General features: G+C 36.7%; 1 protein-coding gene across 1 annotated transcript in view; it reads left to right on the top strand.

Annotated features, from left to right (window-relative positions):
* The first annotated feature begins 272 nt into the window (after positions 1-272).
* The window catches only part of LOC149819887 (thioredoxin reductase NTRC-like), a 34968-nt gene continuing 11576 nt past the window's right edge, over positions 273-23664 (top strand). Inside the window, exons 1-9 of the mRNA XM_089983519.1 lie at positions 273-549; positions 877-1090; positions 1241-1346; positions 1537-1802; positions 20866-21145; positions 21340-21447; positions 22045-22131; positions 22268-22372; positions 23092-23222. Of these exons, the coding sequence (XP_089839645.1) occupies positions 273-549; positions 877-1090; positions 1241-1346; positions 1537-1802; positions 20866-21145; positions 21340-21447; positions 22045-22131; positions 22268-22372; positions 23092-23222 (1574 nt within the window). The remainder of the gene's footprint in view (positions 550-876; positions 1091-1240; positions 1347-1536; positions 1803-20865; positions 21146-21339; positions 21448-22044; positions 22132-22267; positions 22373-23091; positions 23223-23664) is intronic.

Raw genomic sequence — 23664 nt, 5'->3', positions numbered from 1 at the left:
AAGACGTGGTGGTACCATCCTAATGAACTTTTTCTAAGCTGGTATTTTCTAACTTGGACAACAATTGTGATATTTTCCACTGGCGCATAGCACTCGGTTTTTTAGAAAGGTAAGTCAGGTCTGCTCAAAGCCAGCCAACCGTTCCTCGCCTGGACGTACTCAATTTAACTCAATTGTCAGCACCCAGAATATGTCATGTGGTCTAGTGCCCCCAAAGCGGACAGAGTAATAGACCACATAAGTCTCACTCTCTCTCTCTCTCCGCACACACCATGGTTCCTTCTCCTTCTTCTTCCACCCTTTGGAGCGTCACCATTCGATCCTTCCCCTTCTACCACTCTTCCCTTCCCACACATCAACACCATCACCACCCACCTCACTCTTCTCCCTCACTTCCCCTCGGTGCTCTCACACTCAGATGGTCCAACCTTGTCTCCAAGCAACTGCCCGCCCGTCTGCTTCACCCTGTTGTTGCTGCCGTCGCTACAGAGGAGCAACCAACCGCTTCAGGAAAGCAATTTTCTTCTCTATCAATTCAACAAATTGATTGTTGGTGTTCTTCTTCTTGTTTTCCTTTATTTATTTTTTAAATACAGTACATTATTTTCCTACTATTAGCCACACCTGTGATATTTCTGTCTTAAACGAGATCAGACATGAAAATGACATGGTGAAGATTTTGGACGATCTTTCTGCACTGGAGTTTTTTGCCACTGTATGCTTATGCTATTAGGTGGTCATTATTTTGGTTTTGTAAAATTGCATAAAAGCTGGCCTAATTCTTGTAATTGCTAGTTTTGAACGTAATAATGAGAAATGCATGATATGGGTGCTGTTGTACAATGGTCTAATGCTTTTCTTTTGTGATTATTGCAGTCGAAACCAAAGGTATTGAGAATTTAGTAATCATAGGCTCTGGTCCTGCTGGCTATACAGCAGCAATTTATGCTGCTCGTGCAAATTTGAAGCCAACCGTCTTCGAAGGATATCAAATTGGTGGTGTTCCAGGAGGGCAACTGATGACTACAACAGAAGTAGAAAACTTCCCCGGGTTTCCTGATGGCATTACTGGCCCCGATTTGATGGATAGGTTAGTGTCTCTCACAGAGTTGATTATACTGTTTTCTGATTCTTTTGAGAGTTTTGGTTAAGTGCTATTTGAGCATCTTTGAAATGTTTGCATCTTTCGTATCTTAATTGAGATAGCTCTTCTAATCAACTGGATTCACATATTGATTAGAATGCGGAGGCAAGCAGAACGGTGTGGAGCTGAGCTTTTCCATGAAGATGTTGAGTATATTGATGTGTGCACGAGACCTTTTACTGTCCGGAGCAGCGAACGTGAGGTAAATAATATCCAGTCTTGAATTGTCAAATGAAAGGCATTGGATGGTTGAATGTAGGTGGTTAGATTTGATTGTCAAGCAGTTGGTTTGATAGAAGGGCCATATATTGAGAAGATAAAGGTTACTTGTCACATTCATACATCCATACATTCTTTGCATAGTTTTGATTTTGCATTATCTTTGCTTTTAGGTAAAATGCCACAGTGTGATATTTGCAACTGGAGCTACAGCAACAAGATTGAAGTTGCCTCGTGAGGATGAATTTTGGAGCAGAGGTATAAGTGCATGTGCTATATGTGATGGTGCATCACCTTTATTTAAAGGTCAAGTACTTGCAGCGGTAGGAGGTGGTGACACTGCTACTGAAGAAGCAATATATCTTACCAAGTATGCTAGTCATGTGCATTTGCTTGTACGTAGAGATCAACTGCGTGCATCAAAAGCTATGCAAGACAGGTGAGCAAATAAACATTCCTCTTTCCGAACATCTCCTGCTCCTCTTTCCAAACATCTCCTGCTTCAGCAAAAAACCTTTTTTTCTCTTCAAGTTACTTTACTTGTTCATATTCAGCTTGAAAAAAGAAAAGGTAGAGACTTATCTTTCTCCTGAACCAAAACTCTCATTATGCATTTCCAATTTTTTTGTTCATTTCCATCTTTTTTTCTCGCTTTTCATTTTATTATTTTTTATATAAACAATAAAATTTTGATTTGTTTAGTTACAATTGTCATGTTAGTAAAGCTTTCATCTAATTCATCTTAGATGAATTTGTGTTGGGTTGTAACTCTTATGTAAGGGTTTGTTTTGAGCAATTTGTATTTTTTCCTCATTCACCAATTGCTTAATTCCTTTGCCTTTCTCTATTATGATACATGTTATGTAGGCTTTAATATGATTTTTGTTAAAATATGTAATATCATAATGTAATCTCATGTAATTCTTTTTAGCCTTTTTACTTTAAGTTATGTAACTTAGAACCTAGTTAGGTTAGTTTATTTCTTTAGTTAGGATAGTTTACTTCCTTTTTTATTTTGGACTTTTGTAGACTTTACTTTTTGACTTTGGTCAAAAAGTAAAAACCCTTAGAGTCGTTGGACTCCCAACGGCTCTGGGAGCCCAACGACTCCCTCTAAGGCTCCTCCTCTTGTATTATAGATAAGGAGCTGCTCCCCTTTGTAATGTATGCTTTTGTAGGGTGTGTCACCCATTCAATATATATAATTTTTTCCTTCTCTCTTGTGTATACGCTTTTTTGGGTATTAATGTATGAACCCTTGTGGTTCTTGTGTGTGATTCTTTTTGGTATTTTGGTTGAAGCTATTTTGAGCTTCGATTGGTGAAGATTCAAGAACTCATCTTCTTACATGGTATCAGAGCTCGGTTGTGATCAAGCTACTCTTATCGGCACATCGGGAAGCATGCCATTCAAAGGTTGAGAAGAAAAGTGACATTCTTTGAAGTTGTGTTCTTGCAAAAGTTTGGAGGAGCACTCGTACTTATGATTCGTAGTGGAGTATATATTTTTTTTCTCTATTCCTCTACTCGTCTTCTCCCTCTTTTTTGTCTTTTTCAACCTTGTAAAATGGATGACAATGATAATGTCACCATTAAACCTATTAAACTTAACGATTCAAAATATGTTACATGGGCTTCAATTATAAAGCACCTTATATGGGGAAAGAGATTGTGGGGATTAGTGGATGAGATCGATTTGAAACCTAAGCTAATCCTTACAAAGGTTGAAGAAGAGAAGGAAATACTTCTTACGGAGGTTGAAAAAACCAAAGTCATTACCACTTATAAGAAAAAGTGGAAAGAGTGGAGAATGGGATACGCCAAGATTATGTCTTGGCTCATAAGTAGTGTTGACATCAAAAAATGTTCAAGTCTTGCAAAATTTGAACATGCCAATGATGCTTGAGACTATCTTAAGAGAATGTATTCTCTTAAAGATATTGCCTATATATGTAATTTACAAAACCAAGTTCGGAACATGGTTCAAGGGGATAAAACTATTATAGAATACTACAATAGTTCGAATTATGAGAAGAGTTAGCTCTTCTTGAACCAAAGTGACATTGCCCACAAGACATTGAACTCCGCCAAAATCAAATTAATGCGGAGCACTTTTTTCATTTTATTAATGAACTAAGATTGGAATTTGAATCTATCAAGTTCATTTTTCTTCATTGAGGGAAGATTTCCTCAATAGAAGACACAATAGAGAAGTTGAGCATGGAGGAGAATAGAATCATCAAGAGTGATAATGACTCGGTTCTAGCCGTATCTAGATCGAGAAATCATGTTCGTACCTACAAACCTCGAAATTATGGGAGGCCAAATTACGAGAGAAATGAAAATGAATTTGAGAAAAGGAAAGTGATTTGTTACTATTATCGAGAACCAGGACATGTAAAAACCTGTTGTTCGAAATTGAAGAAATTGTATGAAAAAAAGGTTGTCTCTGTTGGACCTTCTCAAGAATCAAGTGAACCATCCATCAGAAGCATGTCTTTGACTCAATTGGTGGAAGCACTGCAACCTCTGCTCAAAGGAGCATCTTCATCCACTGGAGCTGCTGTATCTTCTGTGGGTATCTCCGATCCTGATAAATCTGTTTGGCTCTTTGATTCAGGTGCTTCATTTCATATGACACCAAACATTGATATGTTATCTGAATGTTATAACTCAAATGGATCAAATGTTTTTACTGTTGATGGAACATCCCTTGAAATCAAGAGAGTAGGAAACTTTGAAAAAGATTTTCAAAACTCAAAAAGTTTTTTGTATTTCACAAATTAGATATATACTTAAGCTCAATCTAAATCTCTTATCTGTTTTACAATTGTCTAACCATGGATGTAATGATTCTTTCTCCTCTCGTGGATGTCGAGTACAGGATCACCAGTCAGGTAAGCTAATTGGGGAAGGCCATACAGAAAGAGGCTTGTACTACATAGATTTCTTAGAAATTCCTAAGAAGACATGTTGTAATGTTCAAAAGGTTGACTTAGATCTATGGCACAAGAGACTTGGACACCCTACTTTATCCAAGCTCCAGTTTTTTCCAAAGATAGAATTTTTTTGTAATTTTGAAACATTTACATGTGAAAAATGTATTTTTGGAAAAATAAAAAGATTACCTTTTCAAGAAAGAACTTTTGTCTCTTCACGACCATTTGAGTTAATACATTCGAATGTATGGGGTCCCACACCTGTTATATCAAAAGGAGGTTTTATATATTATGTAATCTTCGTAGATGATTTTATAAGACATACTTGAATTTATTTTCTTAAACATAAATCCGAAGTTTCTTTATATTTTCAAATATTTCATAATATGGTCAAAAACCAATTTAAAAATGATATCTCAAATTTTCGCACTGATTCGGGGGAAGAGTTTTTATCAAAAGAATTTAAAGATTATTTGAACACACACAATATTATACATAAAAAATCATGTCTCTATACTCCTCAACAAAATGGTCTAGCTGAAAGAAAACATAAACATATTATAGAAACAACAAGAACTTTACTTATTACACATCAAGTACCAAAAACCTTTTGGGGCGAAACCACTTTAACAACATTTTATCTCATTGACAGTATGCCATCTTCTTCGCTAAACAACATCTCTCCTGTGGAAAACCTTTTTAAACAAAATCTAGATTATTCTAGGTTGCAGGTTTTTTGGTGTAAATGTTTTGTTTTTATAGATAAAAATGATAAATTCTCCCATCGTGCAATTCCTTATGCCTTTTAGAATATGCAAGTCACAAAAAAGGCTATAGATGTTTTGACCTTAAATCTGAAAAATTATATGTATCAAGAAATGTGTCTTTTCTAGAAATTTTTTTTAGTGAAAAACCTATAGAAATAGATGAATACTCCTTTTTGTTGGACATAGTTCCAAAGATTGATGAAGGTGATATTGATGAAAGTCACGACCACCAAAATGATCTGATAACTACAAAACCAGTTAGTAATGATCAAAGTTGTATTCAATATTCCAGGCGGGGAAATTTAGAGAAACCATGTGCTTTAGAAAAATATACTACAGAACATGAACAAATATCAACTAGAAAGTCATCTAGAGTGTTTGTAATATCGCGTATTTTCGTACTTAGTCATTTTATAAGATTTTCGAAATTTGGCTAAGTCTGGGAGAAAAATTGTTTGAGCCTCGATTTTAGATCGATGCTTTTAAGTCTGGGCTTGGCCCAGGTGCCATCGACAAGTTTAAGATGAGCCAATCGAAACGTGAGAAAAAGTTTTATTTTTGACATTTAAATTCAAGCGAAATTCGGGTTATTTTCGTGCGAAATTCAGAATTTGATATTTGTGTTATATGTCGTTGGATGCGACTCCGAATTCTGAGCGCAACAATATTTTATTTTATTTTATTCGGGCTACGGTTGAGCCGAAATTTGTGTTTTTATGAAAATTTAGCAGATTGTCGAAACGGATCCGGAGTCGGATTGGATTGGATCCAAGGCCTATGATCCAATTTTTTATGGATTTGGGATCTATTTAGGTCCTACTTAAATCTGGATTGGATCCAGGTCTTGATCCATTTTTGTTTTGGGCATGGGTTTGGATCTTGGATCTAGATCCGGATCCAAATCCAAATCCAAGCCCTATGTTTTTCCAGCTTTGAATTCAATATAAAGCTTTAATTTGGGGTTTAATAAGGTTAAGAAGCCTTCTGGGTTAATTTGGTTATTTTTGGGAGCCTTTAGATATTTTTTAATTAATTAACATTAATTAATTAATTAAATTATATTACTTCCGAATTTTATTCTAGGGCTGAGTAGGGCTTCCTAAGATGAGTCCTCGTGCTTACCTAAGAGGGCTTGAGAGGTTTTTAAGAAAGGAGGTCTAAATAGATTTGGAAACTTAAAAAAAAAAAGTTTGGAAACTTTTGAAAAAAAAAGGGTACGAAGAGAAAGGGTCCAAGAGGGAAACCCTCCCTCTCCAGCCCATCTAAAGAGGGCTGGAGAAGGGGGGGCGTCACCGTCCTCTCCCTCTCACTCTATACATAAACAAAAAAAAGGGAAAGAGAAAAGAAATGAAGGGAGAAAAAGAAAGAAAAGAGAAAGAGAGAAAGAGAGAAAGAGAAGAAGAAAGAGAGGAAGAGGGAAAAAGGAGAGGAAAAGAGAGGAAGAGGAAGAGAGTCTTTTTCTTCAATCGTTCGTCGATTCCACTGTTTACCTTGCCTCTTTTCCCGATCGTTGCAAAGGTATGGGTCCCTTTCTTGCTTTGAATGAGATCAAAGGCATGGATTTGTATTCCATGCAATGTTTTTGATAGAATACATGGGGAGGGAGTAAATATAGGTATTTACTCCAATAAGCGTTGGATTTTCATCTCCTTTTCGAGTTTATTTAAGGGACCAATCTATATTTGCGTACTTGTATTGGTAGATCTCTATGTCGAGACAGATTTGCTATGTTATAACATGTGCAAATCTGGACCAGGTTTAGTACATGTATGTTTAAGTGAAATCTTGGATAAGTATGTAATGAAATGGTGGTCTTCAACAAATGCACAAATAACTCACAAACAAGTGTCTATTGGAGACACTACAAGCATGACCCTTGAAAGGGTATAAAGGGAAGAACACTTGAAAAATAACAACAACAAACAACAACAACAACTACGCCTTCATCCCAAAACAATTGGGGTCAGCGATATGAACCAAAAAAGAAATTCATTTTGGGTCTTCCACATGAATCCTTTTCCTCCAATCATTTCTATCTAACGCCATGTCCTCGGTGAGGTTCAAAGCATTCATATCCTTTCCTATCATCTCCATCCAAGTCTTCCTAGGCCTACCCCGACCTCTTTTAACTAATATATTTTCCCATTTCTCCAACCTTCTAACTGGAGCATCATTAGGCCTTCGCCGAATATGTCCAAACCACCGTAAACGATTCTCTCGCATCTTATTTTCAATGGGTGCAACACCTACCTTCTTACGTATCTCTTTGTTCCGAATCTTATCTTTTATTGTATTTCCACACATCCATCTAAGCATCCGCATCTCAGCTACACTCATTTTTTGAATATGATGTCTCTTGGCAGCCCAACATTCCGTACCATATAGTAAAGCGGGTCTAATAGTCGTCCTATAAAACTTTCCCTTCAACCGCAATGGCATTCTACGATCGCACAGCACTCCAGTAGCACTTTTCCATTTCATCCACCCAACCTTTATCCTATGATTTACATCTCCATCAATTTCTCCATACTTTTGAATGATGGATCCCAAATATTTGAAATAATCATTCACCGGTATATCTTGCTCACCAAGCTTCACTACACTCCCATCACTACTTCGTTGCTTACTAAACCGACATTCCATATATTCAGTCTTACTCTTACTCAACTTAAAACCTCTAGCTTCCAATGTCTGTCTCCATAATTCTAACTTAGCATTAACCCCAGCTCTAGACTCATCAATCAAAACAATATCATCAGCAAACAACATACACCACGGTACATTTTCTTGAATTGATCTCGTAATCTCATCCATCACTATCGCAAATAGGAAAGGGCTTAAAGCAGATCCTTGATGTAACCCAACCGTTATCGGAAAATTGGTTGTCACCCCTCCACAAGTGCGGACATTGGTTACTACTCCTTCATACATATCTTTAATTATACTAATGTACTTTAGAGAAACACCTTTCTTCATCATTGTCCACCAGAGAACGTCCCTAGGTACTCTATCGTATGCCTTCTCTAAATCAATAAAAACCATATGCAAATCTTTGTTCCTCTCTCTATATCTTTCAATAAGTTGTCTAAGAAGATGTATAGCTTCCATAGTTGATCTTCCAGGCATAAAACCAAATTGATTCTCCGATATCATGACAACCTTCCTCAACCTAGACTCAATCACCCTCTCCCAAAGTTTCATAGTATGACTCATGAGTTTTATACCACGATAGTTTGTGCAATCTTGTATATCACCCTTATTCTTATATAAAGGCACCAAAGTACTCTTCCTCCACTCATTAGGCATCTTATTTGTTCGCCAAATCAAGTTAAAAAGATTTGTCAACCATTCTAAACCTTTCTCTCCCAAGCATTTCCAAGCCTCGATAGGTATACCATCTGGGCCAACTGCCCTTCTTGATTTCATTTTCTTCAAAGCCTCTGCAATTTCTTTCTTTTGAATCTTGCGCATGAAGTCACGATTTATCTCATGAAAAGGAATGGAGAAGTCTCCAAGATCTTGAGCATGACTATCATTAAATAGCTTATCAAAATAATCTTTCCATCTCTCCTTAATCTCCTCATCTTTGACTAAAACCCTTTGCGTTTCATCTTTGATACATCTAACCATACCCAAATCCTTCGATTTCCTATCTCTCATCTTTGCAAGCCTATAAATATCCTTCTCGCCTTCTTTGGTATCCAACTTGTCATAAACCTCCTTATATACCTTAGCCCTCGCGTTTCGAACAACTTTTTTAGCTTCCTTCTTTGCTATCATATACTTCTCCAAATTCTCATTATCACGACTCTTACTTAGATTTCTATAACACTCTCTTTTAACCTTAATAGCTAATTTGACATCCTCGTTCCACCATGATGTATCCTTACCTAGTGGTGCACCGCCTTTAGACTCACCCAATACCTCCTTAGCTACTTTTCTCATACCACCCGCTATCTTATTCCACATTGATTCTGAATCCTCCTCGAGACACCAATCAACTTCCTTAACTACCTGCTCTACAAACATTCCTTGTTTAGCTCCTTTCAGTGCCCACCACTTAATTCTAGGATCTATCCTATGTCTATCCCTTTTGCGGCATTGTCTAATTCTAAGATCTAAAATTAAGACTCTATGTTGTGTAGCTACACTTTCTCCTGGTATAACCTTACAATCGATGCAACAACCCCTATCTCTCTTTCTAAGTAGGAAAAAATCTATCTGACTCGTATTAACCCCACTTTTAAATGTTACTAGGTGAGACTCCCTCTTCCTAAACCAAGTGTTTGCTAAGATCATATCATAGGACAAACAAAAATCTAAAATCCTTTCTCCACTTTCATTTCTTTCTCCTATACCATAGCCTCCATGGATATTCTCAAATCCATCCCTACTAATGCCTACATGTCCATTAAGGTCACCGCCGATGAAAAGCTTTTCTCCATAAGATGTCTCTTGTACTACTCCATCTAAATCTTCCCAAAATTGATGCTTAATGGAATCATCTAAACCTACTTGAGGTGCATAAACACTAATAATATTAATAATATCCGTACCTAATACTAATTTAATAAGTAAAATTCTATCACCCTTCCTACGGACCTCAACTACATTATCTATAAACTGACGACTCATAACAATCCCTACTCCATTCCTATTCCTATTTATTCCTGTATACCAAATCTTATATCCCCAAGGTTCTATCACTTTAGCTTTCTCACCTACCCATTTGGTCTCTTGAAGACATAAAATATCAATCTTTCTCCTACACATAACATCTACTAACTCTACCAACTTACCAGTTAAAGACCCTATGTTCCAAGTGGCTAACCTAATTTTATGGTCTTGGACTAACTTCTTTACCCCCACCCGTCCAACAAAGTGAGGGAACCCTTGCCTATTTGACACCACACCCGAGCGCCGGTGTGACGCGTCGCTTCTGGGCGACGACCTAGCAACCCTTGCACATTTATCACTGCCTCCGGGCCTAGAGAGTACAGCGCGTCGCTTAGTAGGGAACGCCCCAACGAAATTCTCATATTGGTTCATTTTCATAGGATATGACAAAGTTTTTATGCTGGCTGTCACAGGCCTACCGCAACCCTCCTCCTTTATCCGGGCTTGGGACCGGCAGTGTATAACTACACAGGCGGAGTTACACTTGAAAAATAAATAATACTTTATTCATGAACAAAATGCTTAAGAAGCATGGTTATATACATTGAAGGGGTTCACCCCTATATATACAAAACAATGGGAGAGAGAGGAGAGCTCATTTTGAGCTCTCCAAAAAGAGACGTTGGATTCCAACGTCTCTTAATATAGCTGTTGGACTACAATCCAACAACATTTATTATTATAGCTGTTGGACTATAGTCCAACAACATTTATTATAGCTGTTGGACTACAGTCCAACAGCTACTTGCACAGTCAAGTTCCAACAGGAACTTGACTGGATCAAAATATCTAGTTTCTATTGAACTAGATGCTAAAAAAGAAAATAAAAAAATAGAAAAAGAAAATAATAAAAGAAAATATAATAATATTAAATAATATATATATATATATATATATATATATATATTGCAGTTTACATTTTAACACTCCCCTTCAAACTTACGGTACAATGAGCGAAAGTTTGTCTAAGAGGAAGTGAAATCTGGGAGCAGCGAGAGGCTTGGTGAAGAAGTCTGCTAATTGATATTCTGATGTAACATATGGCAGATCAATGGTTCCATGTAAGTATTCCTCTCTGACATAGTGACAGTCCATCTCAATGTGTTTAGTGCGCTCATAGAATGTCCGGTTGCTTGCAATGTAGATCGCACTTTTGTTGTCACAGCACATTTTTGAAGCTTGCGTTGCTTTAGCTCCCATATCTGCTAGCAATCGTCTGAGCCAAACAACCTCCATAGTGGTGGTTGCCATGACTCTGTATTCAGCTTCGGTGGAGGAAAGAGAGACTTTCTGCTGCTTCTTGCACCTCCACGAAATTAAGGTTTCACCTAGGAACACACAAAAACCAGTAGTTGAGTGTCTATTATTGGGATCACCTCCCCAGTCAACATCAGTATATGCAATTAAATTTAATGAAGATGAAGCAGACAAGAAGAGTCCTCGTGAAAGAGAGGATTTTAAGTATCTAATAATACGCAAAATCGCTCCCATGTGCACGGAGGTGGGAGCATGCTGAAACTGACTAACTGTATGAACCGCATGAGTTATATCTGGCCTAGTAATGGAAAGATAATAAAGAGCTCCAACAAGTTGTCTATAAGGAGTAGGATCATCAAGAAGTTCTCCATCATCAATTTTCATTTTAACATTGACAACTCCTGGAGTGTCTACTTTCTTATCATCTGTAATTCCAGACCTGGAAACGATATCAAGAGCAAATTTAGATTGAGATATCAAATACCCCCGAGGGGAATAAGCAACTTCAATGCCTAAAAAATATCTTAATAAACCTAAGTCAGTCATTTCAAAGTGAGTTTTAAGAAGAGATTTGATATTTGCAACTCCCTGTTTGTCGCCTCCGGTGATGATCATATCGTCCACATAGAGAAGAAGAATAATGATGCCTGCATCAGATTTCTTAACAAACAAAGCAGTGTCAGTTAAACAAGGTTGAAAACCAATATCAAGCATAACATGACTAAATCGGTCATACCAGGCTTTTGGAGCCTGTTTAAGACCATAAAGGGCTTTTTCTAGACGAAGAGCTTTACCCTTAGGGATACTAATACCAGGTGAGGATTCCATGTATACTTCTTCAACGAGATTCCCATTCAGGAAAGCATTTTTGACATCTAATTGAAAGATAGGCCATGTTCTAATGGAGGCCAAGGCTATTAAAGTTCTAACAGTGGTCATACGGGCCACAGGAGCAAATATTTCTTCATAATCGATGCCATACTCTTGGGCATATCCTTTTGCTACTAAACGGGCCTTATATCTTTCCAGGGTCCCATCACTTTTGGTTTTGACTTTGTATACCCACCTACAACCTATAGGTTTCTTACCCGGAGGAATATCTTGTATCGTCCAAGTATTGGCCTTTTCTAGTGCATCCAATTCTATTTTCATGGCTTCTATCCATTCTATATGATTTTTTACTTGAGAATAGATGATGGTTCAACATATGATTGTATTAATGTAATGGCGGCCCTATACGTGGGTGAAAAAGATTCATAAGACACAAATTTTTCTGGAGGTTTAGAGATTCTAGACGTTCTTCTAGGTGGGACTTCAGAGTATTTTTGTAATGCACATGGAAGATTTTGCTCTCTACGTCTTGAATATTGTAGACTAACATCCCTATGGATTTGCTCTTCATTATCATCATTTTCAACAACAATAGGACTTTGATCATTGTCAAGGTCATATCCAACATCACATTCATTGGATTTTGAAGTTGGATCAATTAAAAACGAGTATTCAGTGACATCCTTGGATTTTTCAAATTCAAAGAAGCTTTCTTTTTCCAAAAAAGATACATTTCTTGACACATATAATTTGTCATTTTGAAAATCGAAACACTTGTAGCCTTTTTGATTATCAGCATATCCTAAAAAGGCACATGAGATTGCACGAGGAGAGAGTTTATCATTTCTGTTGGTGAAAACAAAACATTTGCATCCAAAGACTCTTAATCTAGAATAATCTGGAGTTAAATTAACAAGCTTTTCTATTGGAGTTGTATTCTTTAATGAGGAAGATGGCATCCTATTAATGAGGTAGGTGGCAGTTAGGACCGCTTCAGCCCAAAAACTTTTTGGAACTTGATTTGCAATTAGCAATGTCCTAGTAGTTTCCATAATGTGCCGATGTTTGCGTTCGGCTAGGCCATTCTGTTGTGGAGTGTGTGGACATGATCTTTGATGTGTAATACCATGTAAATTGAGATAGTCTTTGAATTCGTTGGACATAAATTCTCCCCCTGAATCAGTGCGAAAAACAGAAATATCATTTTGAAACTTATTTTTAACCATTTTATGAAATATTTGGAAGTTAGCAAAGACATCAGATTTATGTTTAAGAAAATAAATCCAAGTATGTCTAGAAAAGTCATCAACAAAAATGACATAATATGTATAACCACCTTTGGAAATAACTGGTGCGTGGCCCCAAACATCCGAATGTATTAACTCAAGTGGTCGTGAGGAAACAAAAGTTCTACTAAGAAATGGTAACCTTTTCATTTTGCCAAGAATGCAGTCTTTACAAGAAAAATTTTCAGAATTACAAAATTTTTCCAAACTTGGAAAATATTGAATTTTAGACATATGAGGATGGCCAAGCCTTTTGTGCCATAAATCCAATTCTAATTTCTGAATATTATAACAAAATGCATTCTTGGGTAATTCCAAAAAGTCCATGTAATAAAGTCCTCCTTCTCTATGGCCTTCCCCAATCAGCTTCCCTGACTGGCGATCCTGTACCCAACAACCATGAGAAGAGAAGGAGATATTACATCCATAATCAGATATTTGCGAGACAGATAAGAGATTCAAATTAAGTTTAGGGATATATCTAACTTCTGCGATAAAAAATCTTTTGGATTTTTGAAGATTTTCAAAACATCCTATTCCTTTTACTTCGAGAGATGTGCCATCGGCTGTAAAAACCTTTGACACACTTGAGTCATTTTTAAGACATTCGGATAGACTATTAACATTTGGGGTCATATGAAAAGAAGCACCAGAATCTAAAAGCCAAGGAAAGTTACCTGGACCGGAGAAAGATGCAACTGCCGCTCCAGTTGAGGCTTCGGTTGAGGAGGATACCCCTTTGAGAAGAGGTTGAAGGATTTCCATCAGTTGAGCCATAGACACAGGTGCATCTTGATCTTTTGACTCAGATTCAACAGATGCAACTCTTTTTTCTTCTCTTCTTTTTAACTTTGGACATTGAGGCCTATAGTGCCCCGGTTCATGACAATGATGACAAATAACTTTTTTTTTTATCAAAGTCGCCGTTTTGCCTTCCAAAATGAGGCGGCTTGTAAGTACGAGTATGATTCCCCGGTCTAGATACAGCTAAAACGGAGTCATCATCAACTTTTGGAGTACTTTTTCTAAGTCTATTTTCCTCCATAGTGAGCTCTTCTATAGTATCAACAATAGAAGGAATTTTTCCACGATGTAAAAGGGCCGATTTGGTGGATTCAAACTCCGGCCTTAGACCATTCACAAATTGATAGAAATGTTCCATATCGAGTTGCTTTTGGCGAAGCTCGATGTCTTCGGCACAATGCCATTTGGGCTCAAGAAGAGCCAACTCTTCCCAAAGTTCGGACAACTCATTATAATATTCTCGAATAGTTTTATCTTTTTGAGTCATTGTCCGAACTTTATCTTGTAAATTGCATACATGTGCAATATCTTTAAGGGAATACATGTTTTTGAGGTATTCCCAAGCCTTATCGGCATGCTCAAACTTAGCTAGACTAGAGCATTTTTTAATGTCTATGCTATTGATGAGCCATGACATAATTTTTGCATGTCCTATCCTCCATTCTTTCCATTTCTTTTCATAAGTGGCTAACGCCTTACTCTTCTCTTCTTCCGTTAGAGGAACCTCTTTATCACCCTCTTTCTTGGTAAGAGATAGTTTAGGTTCCAAATCGGAACCATCCACTATACCCCATAAACATTTTCCCCAAATGTGGTGCTTCATAATCGAAGCCCACATTACATAGTTAGTATCATTTAGCTTCATAGGAATGATGGTGATCTTATCATTGTCATCCATCTTTTACAAGGGTAAGAGAGGAATAAATAGGAGGAGAGAGAGAGAAAAATAAAAAGAAAAGAAAAAGAGTAGACAAAGGAATAAGAGAGGATACAAAACCAAATTTTTTTGTAGCACAAGTTCGCCTTTCTTCAAACAAATCTTCTTGAGCCAAGAACAAGGTGATGAAACACCTTTTGTAAATGTGGCACGGAAATCGAGGCGAAAGCACTTCAAGATCTAAGGATTTTGTAGCTTTGATACCATGTAATGAAATGGTGATCTTCAACAAATGCACAAATAACTCACAAACAAGTGTCTATTGGAGACACTACAAGCATGACCCTTGAAAGGGTATAAAGGGAAGAACACTTGAAAAATAAATAATACTTTATTCATGAACAAAATGCTTAAGAAGCATGGTTATATACATTGAAGGGGTTCACCCCTATATATACAAAACAATGGGAGAGAGAGGAGAGCTCATTTTGAGCTCTCCAAAAAGAGACGTTGGATTCCAACGTCTCTTAATATAGCTGTTGGACTACAGTCCAACAACATTTATTATTATAGCTGTTGGACTATAGTCCAACACATTTATTATAGCTGTTGGACTACAGTCCAACAGCTACTTGCACAGTCAAGTTCCAACAGGAACTTGACTGGATCAAAATATCTAGTTTCTATTGAACTAGATGCTAAAAAAGAAAATAAAAAAATAGAAAAAGAAAATATAATAATATTAAATAATATATATATATATATATATATATATATATATTGCAGTTTACATTTTAACAAAGCATCTTTGTGGTTTTCTTGAATCTAGTTAAATATGTACATGTTTTTCCTTTGAGTGTAATTTCATAGGTGCAGTGTATATATATATATATATATTTTAAGTTAGTCTATGCATGCATAACTGTTTGTAATACATGTATATAAATGCATACGTGAAACCGGAAATTTGCACATGCACAGATTGCCCATACATGTGACTGTGCATATGCAGGTATATTCGGTAGAACATACAGTGAGACCGGAAATCTGCACATGTATAGGCTGCTCATACATATGACTGTACATAAAAAATAGTATGCTGCCTAGTAGGCATAACCATCCAGATATATACCATGGGATATCACCGGTAGAACTCGGTCAACTATGAAAAGACATATAAACTTATTTCTTTTGTACATGGCACACATCATATTTGTAAGTTCTAACATTGTAAAAGTGTATATCATGTGTTGCAATTCCCTTCTAGGTTTTTTTTATAATACACATTCAATAAGCACTTAACCATACGGCAGCCATGTGTAATATGATTTTGCATCATTTTCAAGTTCTACCAGCCTTAACATCCCATGAGTGTTTGAATCATAGTAACACAAACAAAAGACATCCCATGAGTGTTTAGCATGCGTTAGAAATTAAACCTCATGCATTCACCATCATGTAACGATTAAGGAAACAGGTAAAATATGCATGTTCTAATGCTTAGCAGGAATATGCATGATTTATGTTCAATGCATGAACAATTCATTATCTTTCATTAAAGTTTCTCTTTCCATATGCATGCCCTATTAAATGCATACAATTTAAGTTTCTCTTTTTAATTACCGTTGCCCACGGATATACCAAACATGTAAAATCTGCGAGGTCAAGTTAGGTTCCTAGGGTAGTTTAACACACAATTTGTATTTTATTACTGGGTTCCAAACTTAGCCCTCGACCGATATCAGAAAACAACACCATCTATCGGAACATTAGAAAACATCTAATGTCGAAGACACCTGGAACATCAACATCCACAAGTGCCACTTTTCTTGGTATACCAAAACAACAACAGCTGTGTCAAACACGCCACCCCCAAGCAAAATGACAGACTCTTTCTAAAACCGTGGACAGAAGAAGAACCTCAATATCGGGTTCAGGGGCGACAACAACGCACACGAAGTTTTTGTATCCTCACTGTTTTTCCAAACCGCAACATCCAAGATTCTCACACTAAAGAAGGGACATTCAGGAAACATAAATTACATTGTTCTTTACTTTCTTTTATCTTAGTATTAATTCATCTCTTTTACATTTACAATCAACATGCAAAATTAATAACATAAGCTTGCAAATCAGCATGCCAAGCTCTTCACGGGATCACCGCCGTGGTAACATAGAACAACGAAATAAAATAGTAATATCATATTTGATTTTTTTGCAATGCATCAAAATAACTAAAACAGAGAGCAACTTGTTCTCGAGGCTCACCCAGTCCCTGATGATCCAATTGACCATCAATGCATTCATAAGCAAAAAACATTATTTACATGCCAATATGCATTCACTCATGAATCATCTCAATTGGGACAAGTGAACAACTCGTGCATTTATGCATGTACATGCGAAACACACATCAATGCATGTATGCACATGCATTCGAAACAAACTTATGATGCTTAAGCACGTCACATCAAGTCAAAGCATATAAATAATTTCAAATCTTGACATGTCTCGAGAACCAAAATACATGCACACCACACCTTCTGAAAATTTATATGCACATTCAGAAATGCAAACATGTATCATGTGTATGTCACAAAAATATTCATAAGCATGTCTTTGTTCAATTCAGATGCTTACTCAAATCAAATGCATACTTTTATTCATGAACCAGTTCCAATTAAAATATGTGAACACGTACGCCATGAGGTACGTGCCAAAATACATCAATTCCATGTATGCGTATGCAATCAACCTTGCACTAATGTTTTAATCAAGTATAACATGTCGATTCTAAGCACAAGAGAAATATCATTCTTTTCTTGATTCACCTCTAGCAAAACATGCATACAAGTATATAAGCATGCGAGTGCAATAACAATAAACTTTCATGATCCATGTTTTCAATACATGCACATGTCCATACATTCACATGCGTAGAAAGAACTAAATCTTTAACACATGTAAACCAGGGGATAACATGAACACTTTTCATATGAGAATCTATATATAGCCATATGCAATTTGCCGAGTCAATGAACTTGAAAACAATTTTGCAAACCTAATCACCACCTAAGCATTGATCTTAACTGTGCCTAAAAAAATCAGTTTTATAAGCATCGATCAAGTCATTTAAACTATATCCAGCATGAACCCAATTCAAGAACAAAAAACACAGATTAAGGTATATATATACAAGCATAAATCTTGATCATAACAAACAGAAATAAATCTCGATCATAACCCAATATGAGTCCGTTTTTGTATAAAAACCCCATACACAGAATTTTTATGTGTAAAGAACCAAAAACACCCATATAAAAGAGGATCTATGGATTCTCGTCCATGTAATCTAGAGTGAACACATAAAAGCACTCTTTAACCATGGATTTGCACTAAATATTGCATGGAAATCGAATCGGTATTCGATTTCTCACATGATTCAAAAAAAAGAACCCGTACCTCAGAATCGATGCTTGGAAAAAACTCAGGGATGCCGATGGCGAAGAACGGCTCAAGCAGGGGTCATAGGGGTGTCTGCCGAACACAGGGAAGAGAAGGTGAGGTGACTGGTGTGCAGGTGCGTATCTGAGTGCACGTGTGTAGGACATTTTCATATTCACATCCTACAGGGCACTCAAGACCCTCAACACGGACAAAATATTATAGAAAATTGGAAGGAAAAATTTAACCATCAGGCAATATCCATATGCGCAAGATCTCCATAAAATCTATTAACAAGGCATACAAACCAAATCAGACTGAGTGTACACTGAGCATGAATCTGATTGAGTGCATATTTTGTCCCTTACAAACCAAGCTAATGGTCTTCCTAATTCGTCAATTGGTTTAATAATAACATATAATACACAGATTACCTTTGACAGGAATCAGTGATGTTAATTTACAAGGCTAATTTAACTAGATTTCCAGAGTAATAGAACAAAAAGTCGATTAACACCATTCATCTTTTAATGACAAATATTACTATAGTTAACATGAACCTTATCATAAATCAATAATATGGCCAATCGCCAACCAAAAATTCGTTTTAGGATAAACTATAAGATGTCCTACTGAAAAACAAGTCTCAAATTTCAGAATATTGAAACAAGATGATACACTGGGCTGATAAAAATTATTGACTTTACAGAACTGGTAATATACACAACCTAGTTACACTGATTCAAAACACATACTCAGGTTATTCCCAAAATATTTCACGTATTTCATTGGTTATCAATTTCGAACTCCTTTAATCGAAAACCCCCTTTTTAACAACATACCGAGATCCTCAAATCAACGATTTGGGGTTTTCGGATTGGGGTTCACCGAGAATCCCGAGTCCGGGGACTTGGGATTTCCGGCAACCCACACAACATACTCGACCCCACAGTATTCCTTAAAGAAAAAAAAAAAACCCGTAAAACCTACCTCTTCTGGTGCTTTTTCGACGATCGGAGGCTGCTGTCGCGAGAGAAGAGGTCCACCGGCTTCGACTGCTTCTTCACCGTGAAGGGCTTCGAGAGGGAGAGCAAGAAAACGAGGAAGAGAGGATGGAAGAGAGGAGCAAGAGTAGGAGGAAGAGACGCGAGACCCCCTTTTGAAGAGGGGATAGACTTTACCTCCGGCGGCTCCGCGCCCCTCCCCTTTGCTATCGAGTTAGAGTTTCTTCAGAACCCTAACCACAATTTTTTTTCTTATTATCGGCAGGTCCTGCCCTTTTTAACTCGAGGTTCTCTCTTTTTTTTTTTGTTTCGTTCCACGGGGCACGGGTCAGGTCTGAGGCTCGTGAACCAACCATGCCTGAATTGCTTATTAGGGGTCCTGGATTCGAGATTTGGATCCCAGGCCCAAATCAAACCAATTTACTCATAAAAATTCCAAATAAATAAAAGACAAAAAAATACGGTCCCGTATCGTTTCCCGCTTCCGCTTTCCTAGTTTGGCAACCTTGGATCCAACTCCAATGGATCCAAACCCACATGGGTCCAACAAATTCCAATTTGGGCAAAATTTTAAACCCAATTTAAATTATACAAATTACTAATTAATTTCTAATTAAATTTAATTATTATCTTAATTAATTACATAATTCAAGATGCTTAACAATATAGTTAGCACTAAATGTCAATTTACTATATTCGACAATTAAATAAAATCAATAATTAAATGCCAGTTTAAATATAATTAATAATTGTTAATTAATTGTAATTAGCAAATAAATGCCAGTTAACCCACAAATGCCAATTAAACTATAATTAGCAAGAAATAGCAAATAAAGATATATTCTACACTTAATGCTATTTTAATATGATAATTGCCACATTATTCCTGAAATTCACTTTTTATTTATTTAAGTCTTAGAAAATTCACAGTCATTACACTATGGGCCCGGCCGATACGGGTTACAATACGATATATACGACCTTGCTCTATTTTACCTTTCAGAAAGTTGTTACTTGTTTCTGCTTTTGATTCATCATGTCAAACCTTTTGCATAATTTTGATACCATCCATCAGTGGAAGAGCGCGAGCACAAGCTTGTGCGCACATGTGCTTCTGCATGCATGTGTTTGTGCTTGTATGTGCATGTGACCTGAAGTTCTTTCTTTGAGGCCTTTTTTTTCTGATAGCCGTTCATTTATTAGTTAGTTGTGTTGTTAAGATTTTCACATGTGCTTATATTTCACACTTGGGAAATGATGAAAACTTGTCTTTTTTAGCTTTGCCATTACATTCATGTGATATAAACAAGGTTATTGTCTTGCCTTTGCAAGGCTTATTTTAGCGATATGCCAGCAGTCTTCTCATAGAGGCATTCCTATATTTTTGTCCTATTGGCTACCTTCTCATGATTCTTGCAGAAGCCTTAATGGGTGTGTGATGGCACATGCTGTATAATGTATGTGAAGGCTTTAGTTTTTGTGAAGGCAAACATAATTTTCGCTCTTCAGATGATTTTTTTTTGAGGATAACTGATTTATGATTGATTATATGGAAATTGAGTTTATCAACTGCTTGAATGTTTGTTTAACAGGTTGATTCTGGCGAATGTTTCACAGAATCTTTAATAATCCAAATATTACAGTGCACTTCAACACCGAAGTGGTGGATGTTGTTAGCAATAACAAGGGGCAGATGTCTGGAATTCTATTAAGGAGGGCTGGCACAGGAGAGGAGACAGTTCTGGAGGCAAAAGGCCTTTTTTATGGGATTGGCCACTCTCCAAACAGCCAATTGTTGGAAGGTCAGATAGAACTTGATTCTGCTGGATATGTATTAGTCAAAGAAGGCACAGCAAAAACTTCTGTTGAGGGCGTCTTTGCTGCTGGTGATGTGCAGGTATTTCTATTTGGATTGTCTTCTCAGTTCTTCTCTGTACATATGATGATTTTTTGTTATTTTTCGTGGTTGGTAGTTTCTGCTGATTTGTTCCTTGGACTGGTCTTCTGTTTCCATGTTTGCACGACATTTGGAAGTGCATATGCTGGATGTTCATTAAGGTTTTTCCTTTTTGCTTTTTTGGGTGTGAGTAGGATCATGACTGGAGACAAGCCATAACAGCAGCTGGCTCAGGATGTATAGCTGCATTATCTGTTGAGAGATACCTTGTGAGAAATGATCTTCTTGTTGAATTTCACCAGGTATTCTTCATCAATGTTTCTATCTTAAGTTGTTTCCTGTTTGTTCCATTTTGTGGCTAGGTTTCAATTGACTTAGAATTTCATGGAACAGTCAACTTATCCTCATCGATTTTTAAATTCCAGTCATGCAATGATAAGAGAAAAACAGAACCACATGCTTAGGTGCATCTAGACTGCAAAACTGATGTCTAGGTGAACCTTACTGATGCACAACTGAAGATAAATACTTATGCACATATTATTATTATTTTCTCAAACATGGCACTAACTAATTTTAGCAGGTGCCAGCATAGAAATTTCTTGTACCTTGTACCTGTAATGCCTTTGTGAAATTAGAATTATTTGAGTCTGAAGTTTCCAGCATTAATGTCGGGCCGGCAGTATCTTTATGTTGAGATTATTGAGTCAAGGCTATATTCCTTGGTCTTCTTTCTAACTGGTTAGGGAATAATCTGTATGAAATTTGGTATGCAGGTGGGACCATGTCCTTGTTATGAGTAGGGGAAGAATTGTTATTTAAGAATGTTCATATTTTTTTTCCTGTTTTCCATGTTCCAGAAACATCTTTCCATAACCTTTTTTTTTTTGGGTTGATAGCCCAAAACAGAAGAAGTTAAGAAGGATCTTTCAGACAGAGATATTCAAATGGGTTTTGATATCACACTCACAAAGCATAAGGGGCAGGTAAGGTGGACGTCCAACTTATATTCCATCATGTCTGCCTTCTTTTTCAGTTTAGTTTGTGGCGTTCTTGCTGGTTTATGCACCTCCTGTCTTAGTCCTCTTATACGGTTCTGATTTATCATGTCCTTTTCTGCAGTATGCTTTACGGAAGTTGTACCACGAGAGCCCAAGACTACTCTGTGTATTGTACACAGCTCCTACTTGTGGCCCTTGTAGAACTTTGAAACCCATCTTAAGCAAGGTAACATTGATTTTCGTTTGTCCATTTTTCTTGTCAGACTAAACTTTTTAACTTCATTCAATGCAGATATAAACAAGTGTTATGCGAGTAGAATTGAACTTTATGCGTACAGCTGAATTGCTCAGAGATCTCAATGCTTACTGGATCACTCCATCTTTACATTACTAAATCTGTTAAACCTATAGCCTAATCTGATGGGTTATAGTTCCTAATCTAGCCTAATCTGATATGTTGTTAAAGACTAAGGAGAGGAAGAAGAGAATGATGGGGATGCTCATGTTACTAGTTATACTCTTATAATGAGTAAATGAATTCTATACAAGGTTTTATGCGAGTTTAATGGTAAACACATGGAATGTGAGACGTAAATGTATTCACCAATTACGAGGGTGACTGATGGTACAGAAGACTATAATGATCTCCTTACCATTCAAATGCATGCATAATGTGTGTGTGTATGTGTGTTGTTGCCCCTGTAAAGAAGCAATCTGAGTTCCGTCTTTGCAAGACCTCTTTAAGAATCTGTCTAAATGTCATGTTTTTTCACAAAATCATGTCCTCTCGATGATTTTGGTTAAGCTTTGAACATGCTGATGTTGTCATTTGTTGTCTGCAGTTTCTGTGGAACAAAACAATGTTCTTGCTGAATATTTGGATCCGCTTCTTATTGCATAATTCATTTCAACTTTTAACCTAATACGTGTTTTTTGTTATGGCAGGTGATTGATGAGTTTGATGAAAGTGTTCATTTTGTTGAGATAGACATTGAAGAGGATCCTGAAATCACTGAGGCAGCAGGGATCATGGGCACACCATGTGTGCAGTTCTTCAAGAACAAAGAGATGCTAAGGTTCTTGACTTCTTGTCTTTAATAAACATACGACGACGAGCTTTTGTTTTCATATGCATTTGATGCAGCATAAAAGATCAAACATGTATTCAGGCATTAAAGCCATCAATGTACTAGAAGTTTTAAACAAAACTTCCTGCATGTTTGGTTGTTCTGTCTGCTTTGAATTTCTCTTAAGGTTGAAGAAACTCATGGAATATCAGTGAACTAATCAGGAATGAAACAGGGATTTTCTTATGTATTAACTCTTGATTAAGATTTGGATGATCAAGCTGTTTTGCTACACAAACTGTTTATCTCATATCATAGGAAAAGGTCTTGGTAGCATGCCACTGAGATTATGTTTTCCTTATTTGCGGAAAAAAAATGTCAGAGCAGTTCACTTCACATATATTACTTGGGTATTTGGTGCTCTACTTCTAAAAGAAGCTCTAGATTTTTT

This window comes from Nuphar pumila, chromosome 12 (genome assembly GCF_984573655.1).
Source record: "Nuphar pumila chromosome 12, dmNupPumi1.hap1.1, whole genome shotgun sequence".
NCBI lineage: Eukaryota > Viridiplantae > Streptophyta > Magnoliopsida > Nymphaeales > Nymphaeaceae > Nuphar > Nuphar pumila.
Note: the sequence above shows the minus strand (reverse complement) of the source record. Positions and strands in the feature narration are given on the sequence as shown.